General features: G+C 41.6%; 1 protein-coding gene across 3 annotated transcripts; it reads right to left on the bottom strand.

Moving 5' to 3' along the window:
- Positions 1-1492: 1492 nt before the first annotated feature.
- Positions 1493-23661, bottom strand: LOC144005997 (transcription factor COE1-like). Of its 3 annotated transcripts, none has more exons than XM_077504603.1 (17): positions 23197-23661; positions 22816-22972; positions 22191-22254; positions 21488-21543; positions 21321-21394; positions 19533-19601; positions 8503-8584; positions 7186-7327; positions 6744-6877; positions 5818-5944; positions 4573-4661; positions 3252-3317; positions 2966-3128; positions 2705-2899; positions 2442-2639; positions 2301-2366; positions 1493-2064 (listed from the first exon to the last, which is right to left on the bottom strand). In XM_077504603.1, exons 1-16 carry the CDS (start codon positions 23316-23318, stop codon positions 2302-2304), a joined length of 1803 nt encoding a protein of 600 aa, XP_077360729.1. In that variant the 5' UTR covers positions 23319-23661; the 3' UTR covers positions 1493-2064; position 2301. The 3 variants fall into 3 exon arrangements, with proteins under 3 accessions (XP_077360729.1, XP_077360728.1, XP_077360727.1); XM_077504602.1 differs by having other exon boundaries at positions 2699-2899; XM_077504601.1 differs by having other exon boundaries at positions 2705-3128.
- Positions 23662-24298: the final 637 nt, after the last annotated feature.

The raw sequence follows: 24298 nt of genomic DNA on the forward strand, positions 1-24298 counted from the left end.
ATACATGGTCGTTTTTAAAAAAAACAAAAAACAAAAAAAACGCCTTACTATACATGGTCGTTGAAAAAAAAACAAAAAAACGCCTTACTATACATGGTCGGTTTTTTGTTTTTGTTTTTTTTATTAAAGAACACCTTACTATACATGGTCTTTAAAAAAACAAAAAAAAAACACCTTACTATACATGCTCGTTTTTTTGTTTTGTTTTATTTATTTTTTTAGAAAAAAAAACGTCATACTATACATGGTCGTTTAAAAAAAAAAAAAAAAAAAAAAATGCCTTACTATACATGGTCGTTAAAAAAAAACAAAAAACAAAAAACGGCTTACTATACATGGTCGTTTTTTTTTTTGTTTTTTGTTTTTTTTTAGAAAAAAAACGTCATACTATACATGGTCGTTTTTTTTTTTTTTTTAAAACGCTTTACTATACATGGTCGTTAAAAAAAACGGCTTACTATACATGTTCGTTTTTTATTTTATTTAATTAAAAAAAAAAAAAAGCCATACTATACATGGTCGTTTTTAAAAAAAAACAAAAAAAAACGCCTTAGTATACATGGTCGTTTTTAAAAAAAAAAATAAACGCCATATTATACATGGTCGTTTGAAAAAAACAAAAAAACAAAACGCCTTACTATACATGGTCGTTATTTATTTATTATTATTTTTTAAAAACGCCATACTATCCATGGTCGTTTTTTTAAAAAAAACAAAAAAAACAAAAAAAAACGCCTTACTATATATGTTTTTTTTTGTTTTTTTGTTTTTTTTAAATGCCATACTATAGATGGTCATTTAAAAAAAAAAAACAAAAAAAAACTATACAATACAATACAATACTATGCAATTTTTAAAAGGATTTTTAATAAAATACAGTTTATAGTACTATATATTTTTTTTTAAATACAGTATTGCCCACAATAATTTTGTACACAACCTCCAAAATTGGGTTCTTTTGTACAAAATAATTCAGAAAGTTTGGTCAAATTGCAAGTATCAGAACAGTACATTTTGGACCCAAGTTTTTTTTTTTTTTTTTTTTTGTGAAAATCTCAACTCAATGAAAGTAATAATTTTCCCAAGTGTGTGACTTCATTGAGCATGTGGCTGTCGAACCTTCCAAGTATGTAATCCAAATGTTGGATGTGTGCATGTGTTGCGTTAGGGGGTTAAGTGCAGCAGCAAGGGTGTCAGTGTGACAAAGTGATGGCGGATGAGAGAATAGAGAGCAGACATCCATTAGCTAATGGATGTCTCGTATTTGTACTTGTGCGCGTACATACACACACCTCTCACCGTGTCAATCAAAAGTCAGCACGATTAGTGTAAAAAAAAAAAAAAAGGCAGAATTTCTGCATTGGATGCCACCTGACGAGGTACCTAATGAGGTCTGTTAAGCAGAATCGTGCATATACAACAACGTGGAAAGAATCTAAAATAGAAAACTGAACTATATCAAGTTGTATGCGCCAAATGATGACAAGCGGGCTGGTGACACGCAACAAAGTTTAATTAAAATGTCACAAACGTTTGCTTTTTTTTTTTTTTTTTTTACATTCCAAAGTGAAAAAAGGGTTAGAAAACTTCTTGACAGGGTTTTGTTTTGTTTCTTCAAATAAATAAAAATCTCCTTTCATGCATGGTTGCTGTTGCTAACATGACACAGCAGCACTGAGGCACCAAAAATTGGATTGAAAAAAGGAAGACAAAAGACTTGAGACGCTCGTTGCTTCAAAGAAGTCAATTTGTGACTCGTTAAGACTCGATGGTTATACGATTACGGGAAAAACAATGAATGACGACGCTATCAACGCAAAACAAACATCTCAGCTGTGATTGGCTGATTGCTGTGGGTGGGCTCATTAAGAAGTCACACCTGATTGGTCGCTCTCCAGCAGGAAGAAGAACTCAAAACATGGCAAGAAATAAACAAAACCATCAAAAACACAACGGAACCCGACAAAATAAAAGCAACTTCCTCTCTTGATGCCTGGTCTGGATGAGCTGAGGAGCTTCTTTTGCGCGGGGAAGGCGGGAAAGCCACGACTGTTCGTGGGCCGGCTGCCAGGAGGGAGAGAAAGACAAGTTTTAGGAGCAATAAAATGATTTTTTTTCTTTTTTAAATTGAAAATGTTTCAAAAACATTGAGCGAAGCAAATAATGTCATTTCCTGTTGCGTGAATCTACCAATAGGAAGACAGGATGGAGATGACATGATGAAAGGGGAGGACAGATGATCGACAAACAAGAAGAGTGAAAACAGGAAGTGAAGTCACCACAGAGAAGGCGGGACTTACTTCAACTGAAAGCCAGGCCTTGAAGGGCGCCCGACGAGAACTTCACCGGCTCCGCAAAGTTTCCTTCTGCACGCACGCACACACGGAAAAAAAGTCAGGACGCAAAAGGCGGGTGGTCAGGTGGCGTCATCTCATCATCACCTTGGAGGCCGCCAGAGTTCGTACAAGATGGCGGCGGCGGCGAGGATGAAGGCCTGACGACCGGCGCGAACGCCGACTTCTGCTTGACGGCGGCTGACACCAAAGTGGCGGGCGAGAACGAGAACACGCCCGAGGACGCCGCCGAACAGTTGGCGGACAAAGATGTTGGCGACGCCAGCGTGGGGCTGGAAGGGATCACTACGCACACACATGGCATTAACACACGCACATAGACACGCATCTATGCGCACACGCACACTGACTGGCGTAAGGCGAGCTGTCGGCGGACGGGTTGATGAAGACGGGCGAGGCTCCCAAGTCGGTGATGGCGGCGTTGTTGCCGTACGCGTTGATGGCGGCGTGCGGCGGCGGCGTGTGCGAGTAGGCGGCGTGTTGCGGCGTGGAGCCGGCGGACGTGTAACCGTGAGGAGACAGGCCATTAGCGCTCCGAAGGAAGCCTGCGGGGGGCGCAGTGGAGTCAGCCGTGTGGTTCAGCGGTGGGCGGGGTTTGGAAAGCCACGTACCCTGATTGGTCCGCGAGGGCTCCGACACGTTGACGGACAGCTGGCCCGACAAGGAGCTTGCAGCTACTGAGCTGGGGTGAGCGGGGCCAGGCAGATGGGCGTGGCCTCGAGGAACGCTGTACAGAGCTTCTGCGATGTTCGCCGCTCGCTTCGCCATCGCTTCCTGCCGCAGAAACACATGTACATCACATGTTCACATGACATCAACGTACACATATGATACATGTTATGACACACGTCTACTAAAAAAATTCGGTCACGTGACCCAGGCGTGATGCAAGCTGACCTGGTTGCTGTGCGGCAGAGCGTAGAGCGCCTCCACCAGGTCGGCGGCTCTCTTGAGGATCAACTCCTGCGGGGGAAGCAGGGACAGGAAGTGCTTACATTTTCTTATTTTTCTCCTTCCTGTTGGCTAAGCAACCACTCACTCACCTAATATGTCATTTTTAACATGCATGTCATCTCACTCAGAAATAAAGACTTTTTGTTTGTTTTTGTAATAGATTTTTTTATACATATTTTTGTAAAAAAAAAAAAAAAAAGTGTATATTTTATACTGTATTCTATTTTTCCTCCCCAAAAAAATCTTATCACCTCAAAAGAAAATATATATATTTGGAGAGAAACGACTTTTTGGAAAATATCTTTTAAAGACTTGCCTTTTTTGTAAAAATAAATAAAGTAAATTTTATATGCAGTATTATTTTTTTTAAAAAGATTTGCCTTTACATGATTTTCTGGGGAAAACAAAACAAAATAAAAAAGTACTGCACTATATTTTTTTACCACCATTTTTTTTTATACCCATCCCCCCAAAATATTTTGGGAATACAAAGACTATTTGTTTTAGATCTTTTTTTTTTTTTTTTTTTTTTTTTTTAAGATTGGCTTTGTGTTGATGTAAAAAAAGAAAAAAACATTTTATTTTCAGTACTGTATTATATTTTTCCGAACCATTTTCCCACCACCATTTTTTCTTTTAAATTCCCACCCCAAAAAATACTTTAAAAATAAAAACACCTTTTAGAAAAGATCAATTTAAAAAAAACTGAACAAATTAACATTCAAGTTTCAACCTTGGAAGTTTGGAAACTATTTTCTCAGCATGACTACCACTGGGCTCAGCCTGATTTTCATGTCAAGTGTCTATTTCCAAATTTGGGTGGAGGATTTGATGCAGACTTTTATTTATTTTTTGGGGTCTTGAGTTCTGCTCACATGACTGTGTCCGACTTGACGTATGAGAGTGTAATAGTGGCACATGAGCAGCGTGGCGTTCTGCTAATGAGCCATTAGGAACAGGGGACACGCCTCCCTTTGTCATCAGCTCACTCTGCACGCACACAGATGAGATGATTGGATGACTTTCTCCGTGGCCGTCCTTAACACAAACCTATGACCTCATCGGCCAACATGATATCATCACTGGGATGCAAGACAAGTGACATCAGATGGGTGGGGGAGGGGCTGGGCTTGTGTGTGCGTCTTGGCGAGTGCACAATCAACACACACATAAAGCAAAATATTCATTGAGCAATTCCTCAATCATATGTTTGCTTCTAATCCTTTCACACAGCCCACTGCCCCGTGTGTGTGTGTACATGCACCTTTGGCAGCTTGTCAGGGTCTCCGGGGTGACGAGGGACGACCTTCTGTAGTCTTTGGAAGCCGTAATCGATGGTGGGCTCGTTGAGAGCTTCAGAGGACACGCATGCACATGGGAAAAAAAAAAAAAGACAATTCAACATACTATTCATTGTTAAATCCTCAAAAGTTCAACCAAATCACACATACCGAAATGTCATTAGCATAATGCTAAGCTAAAATGTGAAACGTCATAGACAGGCTAACAGGAATGAGCAGAGGTGGCAAATCTAGTTACAGAAAGTAAAAACCCTGCCACAGTTTGACTTTAGCCCCAGGTGCTAGCTAGCTAGCTCACATGGTGCTCATTTACATGCTAGGAAGCTAGCTAGCATCAGGGGCTAAAGCCAAACTGTGGCAGAGTTTTTACTTTCTGGACCTGGATTTGCCACCTCTGAAAATGAGGATGACCCTTCAAACTGCGACTTGAACATGCAACAATATTGATAGGCTTGACTGTATTTTCTTCTTCTCGTCTCTTGATGACATCTAGTGGCGCTCAGTGCTGCCAATGATGTTGTGGCACAATGTGGTACTGCACTGAAGAAGTGCAGCTTGAAATCATCGGAAGAGTCACTTTTTTTGCTGTTTTTTTGTTTGTTTTCATGGAAACACTTAGAAAGGGATTTTATCATTTATTCATGTACTTTTTGGGTTATTTTTTTTCCACACGACAATTATAATGAGCATCACTTATTGGCGGATTTTCATCATCCACAGTGGGGCATGGTCCTAATCAGCTAGGGTCAACTGTACTGTAAAAACCTTTACAAAACCTTTTCAAAAACACACACAAGCTTGTCTTTTCTGAAAAAGGTAACAAAAAGTTGCAATACAAGCCCTCAAGTGCCGCTTAATTTGCTTTACTTTCCACAACAACATGCGTGCCATGCGGCCTTCCAGAGCGCAGTTCTCACGGGCTGGAGCCGACCGGGTCACATGCTGAAGCCATCAGCCAATCAGAAGGTCACAGCGGTCAGCGGCTGCCAATCAGGGCCTCAGTTAAATGCCGGTCGGACCAATTACAAGTAGAAAGCAGCTGGCCTCAGGGCTTAATTTGCATCTTTTGGCCAACAACAACAAGCTCTCCACAAACGTCAAGTATGTTAAGTTTCAATAAAGCAAGAATAAAAAATAAATAAATAAATACATTGCGATACTTCTGCAAAGGAAGTAGTGTGTGTGTGTGCGCGTGTGTGCGCGTGTACCCGTGTATATGAAACGTCCCGGCGTGGTCTTGCAGAACTGTTTAGATTTGTAGGACAGCGTGACCTCCACCACACCAGGGATGTGCCGCGGCGGCGTCTGCACGCGGATGGCGTGCGGCGTGATCAGCTGCAAGAGGCGAGAGGACACTCGCAACATTTTTGTCATGTCACATTTTATATACTCAACATTTTGGAAAGGTTATCCGCCATCAAAACACAATTCTTGGCTCCATTTGTGTTATCCAAACTATGGCCCACTGTCGTCTTTTTTTTTTTTTTTTTTTTAAATCGCTCGTGGCATGTAAACATAATAAATAAAAATAACTTGACATGGTTTGCAATGATATTTTTTTTAAAGGGTGGGATTAGCATGGGCCGTGTTCGAAGTGCTGTCAAAAAAAAGTGGGTGGAAGGTGAGTAATGGGGACTAGCACAACTAAAAAAAAACTTACGAGATATGCAAAGACGCAAATTTATAGCTATTGTAGACAAATTCTCTTCCTCACAGCATGGAATTTAAAAAAAATATATATATAAAAAAAAAAAAAAATAGTCTTCGACTGTATTTGCCATATCGCCTCTAACAAAGTTTCGATGCAACTGCATAAAAAGATGAAATTCCCCAAAAAAATTTGCAGCTTACTGAGGAATTGTGAGCGTCTCTATCCATGTGCACTATACTGCCCCCTGGTGGGGACACCACAAGGAGACGCACAGTCCAAAACAATTCATCTTGAACCTGACATTTTTTTTTTTTTTTGCAGCTATCTATTTTGAAAAAGTATATTGTAGAGTGCGATTCAAAAGCCAATGACAAACATTTTTTTTTTTGGGAGGCGGAGACTGGAATTGTTTGACGGCGTTTCCATTCATTCTAATGTGGAAAGATGATGATGAGGATGATGAAGAGTAGGACGCAGCCGTACCTCGCTCCACACCATCAGCGAGCCGAAGATCACCTGCAGCCCGTCAAAGAAGTTTTCGCCGATCACGATGACTGTAGCGCCCCCTGTGGTCCAACCTTCGCTGGGGCTGATGGCCTTGATGCACGGCGAGCCTCCTAACACACGCAGTAGAAAATCAATAAATAAATGAATACAGAAATAAATATATGCATTTGAACCTCCTAAAATAATTCTTGAATCAGTGTGAATATCTAATTTCTATTTCCAAAACATAATTTATGTCATCAACTACACAAAATAAGTTCTACCCCATTTACAAACATGCGCGTTATAACGCACACATATTGTGTGCGTGATTAGCCAGATGGAGGGGGCAGGAATCACCTGATAGGATTAAATCCATCAACCATCTGCTGCTCATGATGCTAGCACACAGACACAGATACAGTGTTAGTAACGTTACCATGATGGAGGTACGACGGCGTTACGTCGGCCGGGTCGAGCCTGCGGGCCCGGCGGCCATGTTTGGAGTTGTTGTGGACAAACATGTTGTCGGAAACGGACAGCACGTGACCGTCCACGCCCACCGTAGTGGACACCACCACCTTACAAAAGACCGGAAAGATATATCAAAAAGCAATTATTGACCAATTTGCCATAAAGAATTCCAAAAATAAATCACTACAAATCCTTCCAGACTCCTGCAACAAAATATTTGTGATGAAAATAGTACTGTATAAGATTGTATTATACTTTATGAAAATGTATAATGAACATTTGTTCATCAGGATGAATTTATTGCGGCTGCTGGAGTGCACATCTTGACCACCGGAGGCAGTACAGTTCAATTCAGTCACGCAGTCACAAACAAAGAAGAGTTTCACTCAATCGTTTTTCACTTGGGGTAATACATGCGATATAAAGTAACATTTTACTTCATCAGAAATGAATGCTAATAAAATAATGAAATTGATTTTAATGCCACATTTTTTGCTATCAATTCACTGGATATTGTGTTGCTCCTAAATGCAATTTGTTAGTCCCTGTATGGAGTTTCATTATATGTTAGCATGAAGCTAGCAGATGTAAGTTGTGTGTTTACTGTACACAAAGTCCATACAACTTTTTGAAACCAAAACTTTAAGCGTAGCTTTTTCAACATGGGAGACATTTACACACACAAAATGGTGGCAAAGAAACAATTTTGATAAATTACGTTTTTTTTTTTTTTTTTTTTTTTTAATTAGCATTTACTTGGCCATTCATTTTTTGCTCATTCAAATTTGTCAATCTTGGTCACAATGTGTGTTTCTGTGCTGTCAAGTTTACAAGATGTATTTATTTTTTGCTTGACCGGCTCATAAACATTTTTAAAAACAAAGTCATATAAATAATAACATGTAAAATAGTTGTGGTGCCGTAAGCAGGTGCCTTGCGCCAAATCTGACATCTCACGCACACCCGCTCTTTTGCGGTGGTGTGCCGGCGCTCCAGTGAAGGGTCCGGCCCTTAATTATCTCCCAGAGAAACAGAGCTGTCTCCTGTGGTTCCACTACAATAGCCGCACAATTAGACACACTCACACACATGCTGCTGCTGTCACGCACACACACACACATGTGTAGTAAAGTGCTTTCTTCCTGACGGCGCGCAGCAGCTTCGATAAGGAAAAAAAAATCAAGAGTGAAAATGGGACCTCATCTTCCTCCTCCTCATTACTTCCTGTCAGTCTGTGCGTGCGTGTGTGTGCGCGGCACTTTTGTAACACGCACGCCCGTACCTGGAACCTCCTCATGTCTCGCGGGTTTCCGGCGTTTTTCAGGCAGTTCTGGTTGCACTTGAGGAAAAACTTGAGGAAGAACCTGACAAGATCGCAAAAACGCAACATTTGCATCTGATCAATATTTGTCAACTTGCAAAACACACAATATGGAGGAAACACTTCAAACATGTTGATAAAAATATAAACATATCGATTAAAAGCGTTCAAATGCATTGATCAAATCTAGGGGTATCAAAATTAGTGGGTTCATTTTGAGTAACTTTAAAGTTCTATTTTTTTTAAAACACGATTATTGACTGGTCCTTACTGGGGGAATTCTAGTCACAACGCAGCTGACACGTTCACGTCAAAATTTTGAAGTAATAAATTAAATAATAATGCATATATTTGTGGAGACGGGGTCAAGTATTATTTTACAATTTTAAAAATGTGCAGAATTTCATGTTAACTTCATGTTAAAGATTAGATAGTTCTTAATATGAAAATAAAAATGATGCACTGAGCTGTTGGGGTGGGAACCTCAAGATACGATACGATATGCGATACAAGGCTCACGATAACGATTATCTCACGATACGACGATACCGCAATTATTGCTATATTGCTCAGGTAATAAATCCACAATAATCTACAATAAAACTAATCATAAAGTAATAATAATAATAATAATAATAATACAAAATAAAAATGAATAATAATAATAATAACAATAAATACATCGGAATAATCCGTCCATTTCTCATGAGGCGCTCCCCCTAGTGGCCCGCCAAGTAATTATAGTGGCTGTATATGACCGACAAATATCGTGATACTTGCGTAGACGTATCGATAATCTATCGATAGACAAAGTATCACGATTTATCGCGGTATCGATATCGTCACACTCCTACTGAGCTGCCACCGTCTTACAAATGCAATTATGCCATCTAGTGGCAGAAAATGACATCAACACAAATCAATATCACATTTTTTACAGTAGCTACACTACATCTGTTTAATTTTCACTCAATTTTATTATTATGAGATTACTGTATCAATGACTAAAAGATGCAGCCATATTTCTATTAGTATAACTTTTTTCCAGAGTATGAAAACTTATTTCTTTTTATTGTACATTTAGAACTGATATAAAATTTGCAATTAATCATAAGTTAACCATTTAAGTTATGTGATTAATTCCGATGAAAAATAAAATCATTTGATAAATAAAAAAAATTAATCCTTTTGTATCACTAACTGATGTGCAAACCTCATTTGCATATTGTGACGTGCACGAGTCAACAAGAGGATCGGAAATTTCGCTTAGGTTTGTGTCTGCTCCTCTTTCGTCTCCTCCCCGGAGGTTCAACTCGCAAACTCGCAAAACGTTCTGCTTGGAGAACAAAGCGGATGTGTGTGCGCATGTGTGTGTGAGACGCGGTGGCAGGTCGGTGTGTAAAAGCGCGCGTTAACGAGCTCGGAACACGGGTGCGGCGGGATTCGGCATGGCTAATTACGTTGACCTCTCACCCCCGGGTGACAGCCTATCACGGCGCAGGACAGCCACACTGACCTCCCGCGACCTCACACTGTCTGGTCCTCCTCACTATGCTGCGCACTCGCGTGCGCGCGCACGCACGGCACACTTTAAAAAGTTGAAGCAGCGAAACGTGAAAGTTTTCATCATCTTGCATCTTCTACTTGCAAATGTTGCTCGATAAAAAGTCAAGTGTGGATTTAAAAGAGAACATTTTTCTGGTGTGCTTTCAGAAAAGGAAAATAGCACAATTATCATAAGTGCACGTTATCAAAGCCTTCAGTAATGACATCATTGAAGAGAATGTATTGTGGATCCTTCTGGTGTGGATAACTTGGCCACCGGGGGGCAGTGTCATACAGAAACAAGAGTCAATAACTCTAAGATGCAATCTTATTGGTCTGTCTTTGCAGAGGATAAAGAATTGATGCATGTGAGTGTTATTGTTTGTCTGTTGCTCATCTATTCCACCAGGATGCTATTTGTTAGCCCAACGATTGCATTCTGTGTTAGCATTCAGCTAGCGGATTTATGAGCTTATTTAAGGCACACAGTCATTCATTTTTGTTTCAGGTAAACAATAGCTGGCATTGGCAGAAAACAGCTTGACCCCAAACTGCAACTTGTCAAGTGAGTCCAGCTTTAAAAAAAAACAAAACAAAGGTCAAGTTGCTTGTATCTCAAGGTGCTTGATGATTATCCCAATATTGACATTTTATAAGATTGCATCACCAGCATGTTTGACTGTGATGTCACCAAATGAAAATTGGATGATGAAATGAAATGCAAACGAGACAAAATGTGTGATATGACGCACAGCGACTGACTTTAGAAGCAAGTGAAGTTGCGTAATTGTGTTTTCCTCTTTTTTTTTTTTTTTTTTTAAAACATTCCCCCATACCCAATCATGTTTAACATCGTGCTTGACCATTGCTACGTTTGTTTATGATAAGAAATCTCATTTGTCATCACTAGCATTTATTTATTGTATTTGTTACAAAATACACGAGAAGACGACCCAGATAAAACAATGAAATAGCAATCGCAATAAAAAGCTCAAGTGGATTATTTTTCAACTTTGTGCAACTTTGCAGCCTGTTAAAAAGTCGCACGATGCCAACAAGTAAAGGGGGTGGAGGGGGTGTGGGGGGGGGGGGCTTCCCGGGGAATTCCACAACATTTCATTTTGTGTGTGTGTCCGTTATATTCCCCAAAGACTCACTAGGCTGCTGCTCAGCTAAGAATAACCACAAACGCACAAGCGCACACAACAGCAGAAATGTTGTCAGGTGTTAGCAAAAGACGTTGAGTGCATCTAAAAATGGTGGAACATGTCGCCTCGATTGGTCGCTGCCTTTCACTTGCGTGCCCAGCTGACCAATTGTCATGTGATCTGTCGTGCGACTGGTCGCCAGTCAATCACACATATCGATAAACAAGCAACTGGTCACACACCAGACAATGCGAAAAGAGTCTGTATGGAAACGTTTGTTTACATTTTCGCCTTGACCATCAGCCTCTACTTGAGTGGGCGTGGCCAAGCCGGTGACATCATCTACAGTATTTCAAAAGTCATGATTGGCCATTGGCAGTCCTTCAGAATTACCAATTTGTCAATCAACACAAATTTTCAATTGGAACTAACTTTTTGATTGTGACTCCTCCCCCTTTGGCCAAATAAGGACACTTCCTGCTTATTAGTGAAGATGATGAACTCTTTTTATGCATAATCTGCCTGGCGACCAAGTTAATGTTCATTCGGATTTAACAATTAAGGCGCACGCTTCCACAGAGGGTTGGCGGGTGGGTTGTGGGGTAGACAAGCGGGAAAACGTCGGCATTAGAATAAAAGTAAGTGAAGAAGAAGAGGAGGAGGGAAGGAGACTTAAAGATGACTTCATTTGCATAACAGCCACCACACCTCATTCATAGGCCGCCAGCTGGCTGTCAATCAGCCTGCCTCTCGGGAGATATGCTAATGAGCACCGGGAACGAAGGAGGAAGGACGGCTCAGCCCGCATTACTCTCAACACCATCATCATCACCATCATCCTCATCCTCATGCACACACAAGATGCCACATGACATCTCCAGGTGCCCATGAAGCACTGACCTGAATATATGGATGGCTGATAGGCCAAGAATCTTGAGGTCACTTGGCCGCCATCTTGCACCTCCCAGGAAACCTTTCTCGGACTACGCGTTGTGTACGGAAATGCCGACGTGTGTAGCGGTACACTGCGGAAATCGCCAGCACCATGGCTGTGGACAAACATTTCACCGGTAAGAATGATTGAAATGGAAAGAGTAGATTTATCTTATAATATATAGTAGAGATGTAGCGATATCAAACATCATGATACGATGTTATCACGATATGGAGGCCACGATACGATAATCATCACGATATTGTGGGGAGGTTGGCGATATAAAAAAAATGTCACAATATTGTATAAAAAAACAAAACAAGAACTCATACTAAAAAAATAAATATTGTGCTTATACAGCAATGAAAAATAGACAAATATTATATATAAAAATATATGTATTGAGGCACTTACTCCACATATTGACTCAGTTCTCAAGCATATTACTTTGCCCTTCATCTGACCTTTAGCGTGGATTTTAAACGTATAAGGGCCAAAACATGCCTAGTGAAAATTAAACTGCACTAAAACGCGAGCCACCACGGGGTGCGAGAACTGCACAAATGGAAATCAACCTGACTTTTTTAACAGATGTGCTGCTTGTAATATCGTGACATGACAACGACGACGATATGTTGTGGGAGATTGAATATCGCGATATCACGATATTGCCGGTATCGTTGCATCCCTAATATATACATATGTTATATGGCTTTTTTTCTGCCATTGTATGCGCCCACATATTGCATTTCGTGTTGGACGAATGATTGCTAGTTTCCTAAAGTTCTTGACAAGTACATTATTGCCTGCTTCGTGATTCGAGTTAGAATTAAGTGAGACTAAATGATGTTTGCATAGATAATTGAAGTCAAGAGGTGAAATAAATAATATTTTTTCCAACATTGTTTGTTGATTGTGGTTATTCCAAGACTGTCGGAAACTCCTAATTACGACCAAGTTCTGTTCATGTGCTTTTGTTGTGGTAGCTAAAAACTAGAAAGAGCAGCTGATGTACTCTTTGCTCGTCAAACCGAACAATTACGGAAAATAATGAATTGTAAAGGACGGGGCATTGAATTGTACATTCTACGTAATTGTGGAGATTCTAAAACAACCTGCTAGCGGACAACAATTTTATGCCGATTTTGTAATTGTGGAGTGCAATGATTGAATTTCGAATAATTAAACTGCCCTACATATTAACCACGTCCCTAGCACCCCCCACCCCCATCCACCCACCCACACACTACCCCCTATAGAATATACAGTCGTCTGCATGCGAGGTCGGAGGCACAAGATGGCCGCCCTGTGACCTCAACGGACTACATAGGCGTGAATGGGCTATCAGCCATTCAGTCATATATTCAGGTCAGTGCCATGAAGTGAACAAGTCTGATGATGCCACTTCCTGTCAGCTGACCAAGTCATTCCAGGAGGGAGGAGGCGGAATTATGGCAGAGGAATTTATTAGGTTGACTAAAGGATAATGAGCAGATTAGCTGACTCGATGACATGCATGCACACAGACACACACCATGCCCATATAAGGAAGTAGGCCTGCATTAGCATAATATGTAATCAAGCCGCCCCTCCATTAAATCGCCTAATTGGCTGTTACATGCGCATACATTTGAATATCAATGACACCAATGATTTAATCATCATAACAAGTCATTAACTCATTACAAGCAAGGAATATATACACAAATTAACATCAAATCAATAATAACCGATGAAGATTATGATTGGCTCCTTTGAGATCTTCATCACTGCAATCGACAAGACGAAAAGACAGAAGCAAAGTGTTATCGTGTCAACATGTCACTTCAGCATACGCTGACACTTCTATCCACGCACACTGCAGTGGAAGCTAATTAAGGAGACAAAAGTCAACACTTTGCAAAGACACAACACGTTTGAATGACACCACACACAACAACACAAGACGCGTGTGAGTGAACAGACAAAAAAAATGCTGATGACTCGTGTAAACAAAAGACAAACGTCATCATGAAGCATTTGAAAGGTGATGACTGACAGTTGACAGATGTCGCGTCACAACAAGCACGCACTCGCCTTGTTGACTCCGTATGTGTGTGTCAACACAACAACACAATTTTTTTTCACTTCTCTTTAATTAACACTTTTAGACGACGTGTGTGAATGTGAAGGTGAGGCGTGCGCTCCACACGGCTGGTGCCACTTCCTGCTAACGCTAATTAGCTTGCGCACGTTTGCGTTTCATCTCCGTGTTTGCGCGTCTTCTAACAACATGACAGGCCTTAACGTACGCACACGCAATAGTGTTTGTGAAGAACTCAGACGTACACACACACACATACACATGCGCACACACACAGCTAGGTGTGCTCCAACTTGCCTACAGCTAACAATCCCACCAGCAGATCCGTGACATCTACCAATCAGGATACAGCACGAAAATGAGCAAAACATTTGGATTGGTCGCCATGCATACATAAACAATGAACTGGTCCCTGGTTCATGCTAGCATGCTGTGTGTGGATAAAAGGTGCATACCCCCACACACATGCCAATTTCTTCATTGGTGCTAACATGCTAACTTGGGCAGTCTTTTCATTGGGAGTAACCTTGCTCTCGCAAGATGAATTCTCGCAGAAACTGTGAGTTCACGAACTCCGGAGAATACATCTTGTATCTTGAGCTGCCACTGTGGAGTAAACATTTTTGGCTGGCGAGCATGTTCGAACATACTCGCTAATATGTTCAAACGTATTGAAATATATTCGAATGTATTGAAATATGTTCGAACATACTCGCAAATATGTTCGAACATACTCGCAAATATGTTCGAACATACTCGCAAATATGTTTGCACATACTTGTAGGCGACATGCTACAAAGTTAGCATACCTTCCCATAATGCCATGCGGTGTTATTTGCGCATGCGCAAGTTTTTTAGACATTTGGGCCACATTACCAATTTATTATAAAATTAAGTAGACAAAAAACAGTGTTTATTCGTAACTTTTACAATTTATCATGTCTGCCGTGCATGATTTAGGTTCGTCATTTTTTTTCACTCGAACATGCGCAAATAATACGCATTATGGGGGTATGCTAACTTTGTAGCATGTAGCCTACAAGTAACGTTCGAACATATTTGCGAGTATGTTCGAACATATTTGCGAGTATGTTCGAACGTATTTGCGAGTATGTTCAAACATATTTGCGAGTATGTTCAAACATATTTGCGAGTATGTTCAAACATATTTGCGAGTATGTTCGAACATATTTGCGAGTATGTTCGAACATATTTGCGAGTATGTTCGAACATATTTGCGAGTATGTTCGAACATATTTGCGGGTATGTTCGAACGTATTTGCGAGTATGTTCGAACATATTTGCGGGTATGTTCGAACGTATTTGCGAGTATGTTCAAACGTATTTGCGAGTATGTTCGAACATATTTGCGAGTATGTTCGAACATATTTGCGAGTACGTTCGAACATATTTGCGAGTACGTTCGAACGTATTTGCGGGTACGTTCGAACATATTTGCGAGTATGTTCGAACATATTTGCGGGTATGTTCGAACGTATTTGCGAGTATGTTCGAACATATTTGCGAGTATGTTCGAACGTATTTGCGGGTATGTTCGAACATATTTGCGAGTATGTTCGAACATATTTGCGAGTATGTTCGAACATACATGCCAGCCAAAAATGTTTGCTCCACATTGGCAACTCTATGCTTCCGTAATTACTCATCGTTTCCTTGACTGTTCAACAGCGAGAGGCGCTTCGTGCATTTCTAGCTGGTAAGATGTTGGTGCTCCCCCTCCTCCCTTCGAGAAGAACGAACATGAATTTTCACCCGTGGCCGTGATTGGTTGAAACAAACGTGTAGGATGTCGCATCGTCCAATCAGCTCGAGTTATTGTACAGAATGTCTGCCTTATCCCAACCAAATTACCGTGTAGTTACCATCCCATCTGGCTATTGCCAGTTTACATTGGGGGGGGTCCCAGCCCCCAGCGGACCCTGCACCCATGCGACCGCTCACTGACTTCAGCCTTCGTGATGCTAATGCTAACAGTCCTGACAGATGAAAACGATTTGCTCTTTGTGTGTAGCTGCCACTCACTCATACACACACACACTCCCATTTTATGGCGGTGTCTCCATGATGGACGTGATGGAGGTTGTGAAGCTGCATTTTAATGGATGATTATGTTTTATCACGCACACACACGGGCGCGTGTGTGTATGTGCGTGTGTGAGAGCCAAGCATGGTGGCTTGACATGTGCTCTCATTTAGCGGCCGTGCAAAGGTCAAGTCGCCTCAATAGAAAGCACTCGCTCAGCACACTTTAATCGTAGCGCGAGCGTGCGCACGCACCCGCAAAGCAGGTGCGACAGAGAAGCGTGTCGAGCCAAGAAGAGTACAGATTGTGTGTGCGTGTGCGCATCTGTGTAGTTGTTAGGGTGTGTGAGTATGAGTGAGGTCGTCAGAGATATTTTGGTAAGTAGGATGACAGAAAGGTGTGTGCATGTGTGTGCGTGAGGGAGACAAAGGCAGCAAAGATGAAGAGATCGTTTAGAAGATTCCCTCCTCCTCCTCCAAATGATTGACAGCCCCCCGCCCCCTCCACCTAGCAGCCTTTGATTGACAGCACTCCCCACATGGAGGGCTTATCCTGGGAAACAAAGACAAGCTTCTCGTCCTCCATCCAGGCGCACCTTCACACTCGCTGACTACAAATACTCCTCTTCCTCATCTTCCTCCTCCTCCCTGTCCTCGTCGTCTTCATCTACATACATCCTCATCTTCTTTCTCCTCCCCCTTATCTTCCTCCTCCCAACCTTCTCATCTTCATATGCCTCCACCTCCTCTTCCTCCCTGCCCTCCTTGTCTTCATCCACATCATCTTCCTTATGCTTGTCTTCTTTCTCACCTCCTCATCTTCATTATTCTCTGTCTTCCACCTCCTTCCTGTCCTCCTCATCTTTATCTACATCCTCATCTTCCTCCACCTCCTCATCTTCATTTGCCCCACCTCCTCCTCCCTGTGCTCCTCGTCTTCATCTACATCAGAGGTGTCCAAACTACGGCCCGGGGGCCATTTGCGGCCCGCCATACATTTTTTGCCGGCCCGCGGCAAATGCTAAAAATAATTTTTCAATGTTGTTTATTAACTCTTTTACTGCCACACATTATCAAAACGTTATCATTTACGTCATCCTTGAAAACTTTCTATTTCATCAGATTTCGTCATCTTTCATTGTAATTTGATACACGGGCAGCCCATTGAAGAGATACAATGCTGCCATCTGGTGGCCATAGTTATTGAGTGTTTTTGATTCCACAACCCATTGACCAGGCAGCGCTGCACTTTGATGTTGCACTGCCCATTGATTAAATAAAAAATTAAAAAAAATTTAAAAACGTAGTTGACGTCATTTAACGTTTATGGCGGCATACATTGTGATTTTATTAATCGTGATTAAACGTTTTTGGCAGTCAAAGAGTTAAAAAACAAACAAACAAAAAAAAAAAGAGGTTGGATTAAACATTTCTAGCTACACAAAGACACAAATTTGCAGCTAATAATTCAGTTCCAGAAATAAAAATAGTTTCATCCACTTGTTTCTTAGTGTCAACGTCCAATTTGTGAAAACATCACATTAATTAATGGTTAATTATTAATGAAAAAAAAAAAGTGAAAACATCACATTAATGGTTGTTAAGTGTGGTCAGTTGACGACCGATTGTTCTTGTGTTCAGAATGTCAAGTTGGGATGAGGCGTATCTATTATAGTGGCACACAGGGGTCACTATTTGCCTTGTGACTGTTAGCAACTGTACATTATATCAACAATTCCTAATTGCTTCATTGATTTTTACCATGTTTAACTCATTCACTGCCATTGACGGAAAAAGACGTCAAATGATGCATTTTTTGCTGGTCTGGCAATGAATGTGTTAACAAATAAAATAACTAAAAAAAAAAAAATCTCAGTGGCCCTTGCAGCTTTCTATTTTTCTGTATGTGGCCCTCAGAGGAAAAAGTTTGGACACCCTTGATCTACATCATCTTCTTTCTCCTCCTCCTCCTCCTCCTCCTCCCTGACCTCCTTATCTTAATTTACATAATTTTCCTCCTGCTTGTCTTCTTTCTCAACTCCTCGTCTTCATTCTCCTCTTTGTCTTCCACCTCCTCCTCATCTAAATCCTCCTTATTCTCCTTTTAGTGCGTGAGAAGGGAGCGCACAGGTGTCGCCATCTCTCTGATGAGTTTCCTGTCGTTCTTTGCTCGGGCTGCGACCCCTCTTAACCCTAACCCTCGTCCAATTCTGCACTAGGAAGAAATGCCCCCCACGCACACACATTTCACAGACATGCACACACTCAAGCCAAACACGCATACACTCAGACACGGAATGACGTCACTGATGAGGTCAGCACCTTTTTAGCGGCATGTTAATAAAGTTCCTGGACATACGCATCAATTAACACGTGACGGGTCATGTGACTTCCTGCATGTGTACTTCTAACACACACGCTTTACTTAGTGTCTTTTTTCAAGCTTTTGCGATGATATCACACGGAAATTTTCCCCCTCAAACCTTGTGTGTGCGTAAACGTTTGACTGACAGCCCTTTGCACCAAATCAGTGTGTGTGTGTGGCCCAGTTAATCCGTCACTGGGTGTTAATAAAAGGTTAACAAGATGCAACGATATCCTATCACACGCTTGCTTGACTGCTAAAGAGACTCATGCACTCTGTGTGTGCGTGAGAAAGAGTCTGGCGTGCGGTTGTGTCCGCATGACGCGTGCGTGACATGTGTGTGCGCGCGTCCACATGTTGCAGATGTTGCAGCGCGAGTGTGTGAACGGCCAGCGACAGGAAGTCTCCCACGGTATCCACGGTAACCTTCACATTCCATCTCTGCCACCTTCCCTGACATCTCCCATCATGCTCTCTGCTGCGCGCACGCCAACACGCATACGCACTATTAAAAAACTTGAAGCATAACAAATGTTTTCTTTCTCTCATGGAAGCGGCGAGAGGAAGAGGAGGGTGAGGTGAGGAAGAGGAGGATGAGTTGATTTTTGGGAGGGAAAGTGTGCACGATACAAACAAATACACACTAATACACACCCGTTGACAAAGGGTTAAAAATGCGTCTCGGATCTCGTTTCACTTCTTGGTTGTCACTTTTTTTTTTATGGTGACCCATTTTACTGCACTAATGTGGGGTGGGGGCGAGATGAGGGCGGGTGTATGTCTTTGACTGCCGTGTGTAACTGTAGGCGTGTCTGTTTGCAATATGACCCAAACGCGACAACACCCACACACCCTTGTCACACCGTTGTGTACCTGTCGATGATGACGGGGTCGGACGGCGTCTCGTTGCGATTGCCGCAGCTCTTCTTGTCGCAGCAGCGACTGCAACGACACAAAACGGCTGTTAGTGTGCGTGCGCGTCAGTGCGTGTGTGTACATGAAAGGTGCGCGCCGGAGCAAGTGCTGGAAGACAGAAATAGATGTAAAAGTTGCGCCGAAGACGCTTTCTACTGACAGTGTCAGCGCACTTCCCTGTCATACACGTACACTTTTGGATGGATGGATGATAGGTAGCTAGTTAGCTAGCAAGATGATAGATAGATAGATAGATAGATAGATAGATAGATAGATAGATAGATAGATAGATAGATAGATAGATAGACAGACAGACATGTAGCTAGCTAGCGAGATAGATATGTAGCTAGCTAGCGAGCGAGATGATAGATATGTAGCTAGCTAGCTAGCAAGATGATAGCTAGCTAGCGAGATTGATAGATAGATAGTTGGCTAGCTAGATAGGTAGATAGATACAGTTATGCTAATTTCTGTTATGTTATCCCATGTAAGACACTGCATAGATATGTGAGTATGAAGCTAGCTGACTTTTGTAACTCCATGGCTTAGTACAGGTGGCGTCCAAATTACGGCTCAGGGGGTCATTTGTAGGGATGTAACGATAGGCGCGATATCGTGATATCGTGATATTAATATTGCCACAATATCGTCGTCGTCATGTTCACGATATTTAAATGCAACACATCTGTAAAAAAAAAAAAAAAAAAAAAAAAAAAAAGGTTGATTTCCATTCGTACAGTTCTAGCACCCTCTGGTGGCTATTTTTTTTTTTAGTGCAATTTTATTTTCATTAAGGATGTTGTGGCCCTTCTATGTTTAAAATCTACGTTAATTGTCAGATAATGGGGAACGTAATATGCCCGTGAAGCAAGCCATTATGTGGAGGAACTCGATGCGTGCGTGCATTAACAACATAGCATAATAATAATAAAACATAACAATAATAATAACACAACATCGATGTAATGCACAAAAGCACAATATTGTGCTTTTTTTTTTTAGTATGAGCTCATTCTTTTTACAATATGTTGACCTTTTTTAAAAAAATCGCCGACCTCCCCACAATATCGTGATAATTATCGTACCGTGAGCTCCATATCGTGATAATATCGTATCGTGATGTTTGGATATCGTTACATCTCTAGTCATTTGTGGCCCTCCATCCATTTCTCTATGGTCGCGGCATAGTACAAATGATTATTTCGCACGGCCTGCAAGGCAAGTTTTAAATAAATAAATAAATAAATAAATAAATAATTTAAAAAAAAATATTTAAAAAATGGAGGTGTCGAAAAAAAAAAAAAAAGTACCACTACTTTGAACTATATCTATATACTGCAGAGCTATTATGTAAAAATGTTAATACATTTACAACCAAAATAGGACACTTTCTCTTTAAAAGAATGAAGATCAATAAGTTCAATAAGTAAGCAAAAAGTGTTTCTTTGGAAATTTGGTCTAACAATTTGCTATTTACATCATTGAAATGTTTTACTTTGTCCACAACATTTACATATTTATTTTTTTTAGCTGAGACACAACAGTAAGTCTCACTTTGACTAACGACTTTGTCTGTACTGTATCCCAATTAACCAGGCAGCATACACACACATACATTCAATACAGCTTCTCAGAAAGTAACAGAATACAGTTTTCGAGCAGTAAACAAATAATCATAAGATAATGAAACACAAACAAATGTCATTGCTCCTCCCCCTCCTGTGTGTGCGTGCATGCGGTTCTGACCTGCACATGATCTCGTGCGTGAGCAGCACTCGGCACATCTCGGGGTTCTTGTCTTGTCCCTCGTACACGATGGGCTGCGAGAGACCACAAACACGAACATGACAAGCTCAAACATGTGTACGCTGTCACACACATACAAAAACACACGTGGCTGCGTGTGCGCTCACCTGTTTGCTGGCCGAGTCAATGAGTCTGACGTAAAAGTCTTGTTCCGTCCTGATACCTGCGCAGGAACAAAACGCACACAGATTTCCTCAACATTCTCACTTGTTGCCACGCCAGAAGAAAAATGCTCACTATCACCTTTTAACACGATCCGTTTCATGTATCAGGTTGTAATGTGAAACTTGTCACGTTAAAAATGTGAAGCTTATGGCATTAAAATGTGATATTAAACTTTTTTTCCTTGCTGCTTTCGTACTTTTCAAACTGCCCATTAAGTTGACTCGTCTCAATCGAGTTTGAACAAAACAAATTGAGACGTAAAACATCCTCGCATGTGCTGGTCACGAGAGAGTGACTTTATACAAGAGATTGGCTGTATATGAGAGTGCCTTCACATGAGAGCGTGTAATGACAGTGACTGCACATAAGAGAGTGATTCTACATGAGTGACTGTAAATGACTGATTATATGAAAGCGAGACACACTAATGAGAGTGTAATGAGTGACTTCATATGAGAGAGTGATCATGAGCGAGTGATTTTATATGAGAGTAAACACATGAGATAGTAACTGTACATAAGAGAGTGACTCCACTTGAGGGAATGGGTATAATTTGAGTGTCTGTAAATGAGAGTGATTCTACATGATAGTGGCTCATGAGAGAGTGACTGAATATGAGAGTGACTGTAAAGGAGAGTGACTGACCACTGGTGTAGAGCAGCTGCAGCCTGTAGTGGATGCCGTTGTTGGTCTTTTCGCCCACACTCTCCTGCACGCACGCGCACACACGACCAGAGGAATCAGATTATTATTTGTTTTTTGTTGTTGTTTTTTTCAAGATTAATCTTCCACGCAACAGAGGAATTCATCTGTACATGTCAAAAGGTGCAGCCACTGCATAAATGCATCCAAATAAGTACACAGGTGTTGACCTCAATATCCTCCCCCAAACACAATACATGAAATAAGTTTTTCTTAAATATATATAGCATTTATAGCACTTTTTAAAGAAACTATTAAAGCATTACAAACACATTTCAACACATGGTGAGCAAGAGCAATGAAGGACAATCAATAATTATATTAAAAAAAACAACAAAAAAACGTGCACTTCAACTCATCTTTCCAAAAGTACACTTGAAAAACTGAATAGCGATATAGCGGTAAATCAAAAATGCACATCTGAAAATAGCAATTTCTTGAATTATGGTTGCACATTAAAACTGTTATAGTAAAAAAAATAGTGGAGAGCTGAACATTTTTGCACGAATAATCGACGGAGTCAAAACAAACAAATTAGAAGTAGCCGACAAAGGCGTACTTGGCGTACCTTGTCCTTCTCGATGAAGTCGACGAAGTTGGTCCGTTCCACCTCCACGGGCTGCCCTTGGCGGTCGTAGAGGGCGACGACGAAATGGAAGAAGTTGGACTTGCGAAGGTTGGAGGGCGGCTGCTTCTCGAAGTGCGCGCGGCCCACCGCCACCCCGCTGCCGGCGTCCGACCCGACACGCCACCATTCAACACAAACACAAACAAAGTTGGACGTCATTTGTTTTCTTTTCCACAACACAAACTTGGACCCGCTTCCGTTTCGAACTGCACAATATTATCAACTCTCCCCCCTGTGCGTCAATGTCGACGTGTTGTTCCACAATGACGACAGACGAAAATTGATTGGATCACGTGACATAATAGTAAGCTCATTCCTGACCTCTGCGCGGCGATGTTGGCGTCCAGCACGCCGCCGCCGCCCCCTTGCGGACCCCCCAGCATCCAGCCTGCGGCGTTCATGCCCCCAAGCGGCGGCTCCTCCTTCAGGCTGCTGCCGAACATTGAGCGCACCTCTGGCGGCTTGCGCTTGCCGCTCGCCTCGGACCCGAATCGAACCAGCCCGGCTCTGCACTTGGCTCGTGCTCCTCCGCGCTAACGGCTTCCAACGGAGGAGGGGGCGCGCTTCCAAAGCGTCCTCATGTATCAAAAGGGGGGGCCCCAAAGGAATCAGGGCCTCAGCATCCTCTTCATTACGGGACTCTTCCTCCTCATCTGAAGAGAAGAACAAGAGTTCCTGGAGGTTCTGCTTGAGCTTCTCTTGGAGGAGGAGGAAGAGGGGGTGCACAGCGGAGGGTTAGAGGGGAGGTGCCGGTGATGGGAAAGGGGGCGTGGCCACTTCCACTTTAGCGCGACATGCATAAATAGCAAACATCCGCAAAGAATCGCATGAACATTTGAACTTAATATGATGGTCAACATGGTGAGACAAGTTTTTGAATTTTTATTTTCGGGGTTTCAGGCCGCCCCATAGGCAGATGGCCACTGGTCCATACTGAACCCTGCTCGGGTCAATGTTTCGTTTTTGAGTCGACCTGAACCTCAGTGCGCCATCCGCATGCGCTAAGTGCCACAAAAAAACAACAACAACAACAAAAACAGACAATTCAGTCATGCAGTCAAAGTATGGATTGCGGTTTTCAAAATTGGATTTACAGGTCCAATGCGTGACGGTTACGTGACAATTTTTTCTTTTCGTTGCAGTGCTGGACACTTAATTTGGTACACCATTTCATTTAAATTGGTTCAATAAGTAGTCCCCAAATATAAATTCCTGTCAGTAAGATTTAGTCAATCGGAAGTACAAACAAGCAGCATTCATAACTCTTAAGACTGGGTGAAATAAGCCAGATTTTTTTTTTTTTTTTTTTTTTTTTATAAACTAAAAGGCACTTTGTGGACGAAATAAAGTGCCCCGGCGTATGTTGGACGTTTAAGTCAAAAAGGGAAAATAAAAACAAAGAGCCAGTTTACAGAAACAACGG

This window comes from Festucalex cinctus, chromosome 18 (assembly GCF_051991245.1).
Source record: "Festucalex cinctus isolate MCC-2025b chromosome 18, RoL_Fcin_1.0, whole genome shotgun sequence".
In the NCBI taxonomy this organism is placed as follows: domain Eukaryota; kingdom Metazoa; phylum Chordata; class Actinopteri; order Syngnathiformes; family Syngnathidae; genus Festucalex; species Festucalex cinctus.

Coding starts and splice junctions, on each gene's coding strand:
- LOC144005997 (XM_077504601.1), bottom strand. CDS start 23,318: ATGTTCGGCAGCAGCCTGAAGGAGGAGCCGCCGCTTGGGGGCATGAAC. Junction 22,973..23,196: donor GCCAACATCGCCGCGCAGAG/GTCAGGAATGAG, acceptor GGACGCCGGCAG/CGGGGTGGCGGTGGGCCGCG. Junction 2,640..2,704: donor CGACAGCTCGCCTTACGCCA/GTCAGTGTGCGT, acceptor GTGTGTGCGTAG/TGATCCCTTCCAGCCCCACG.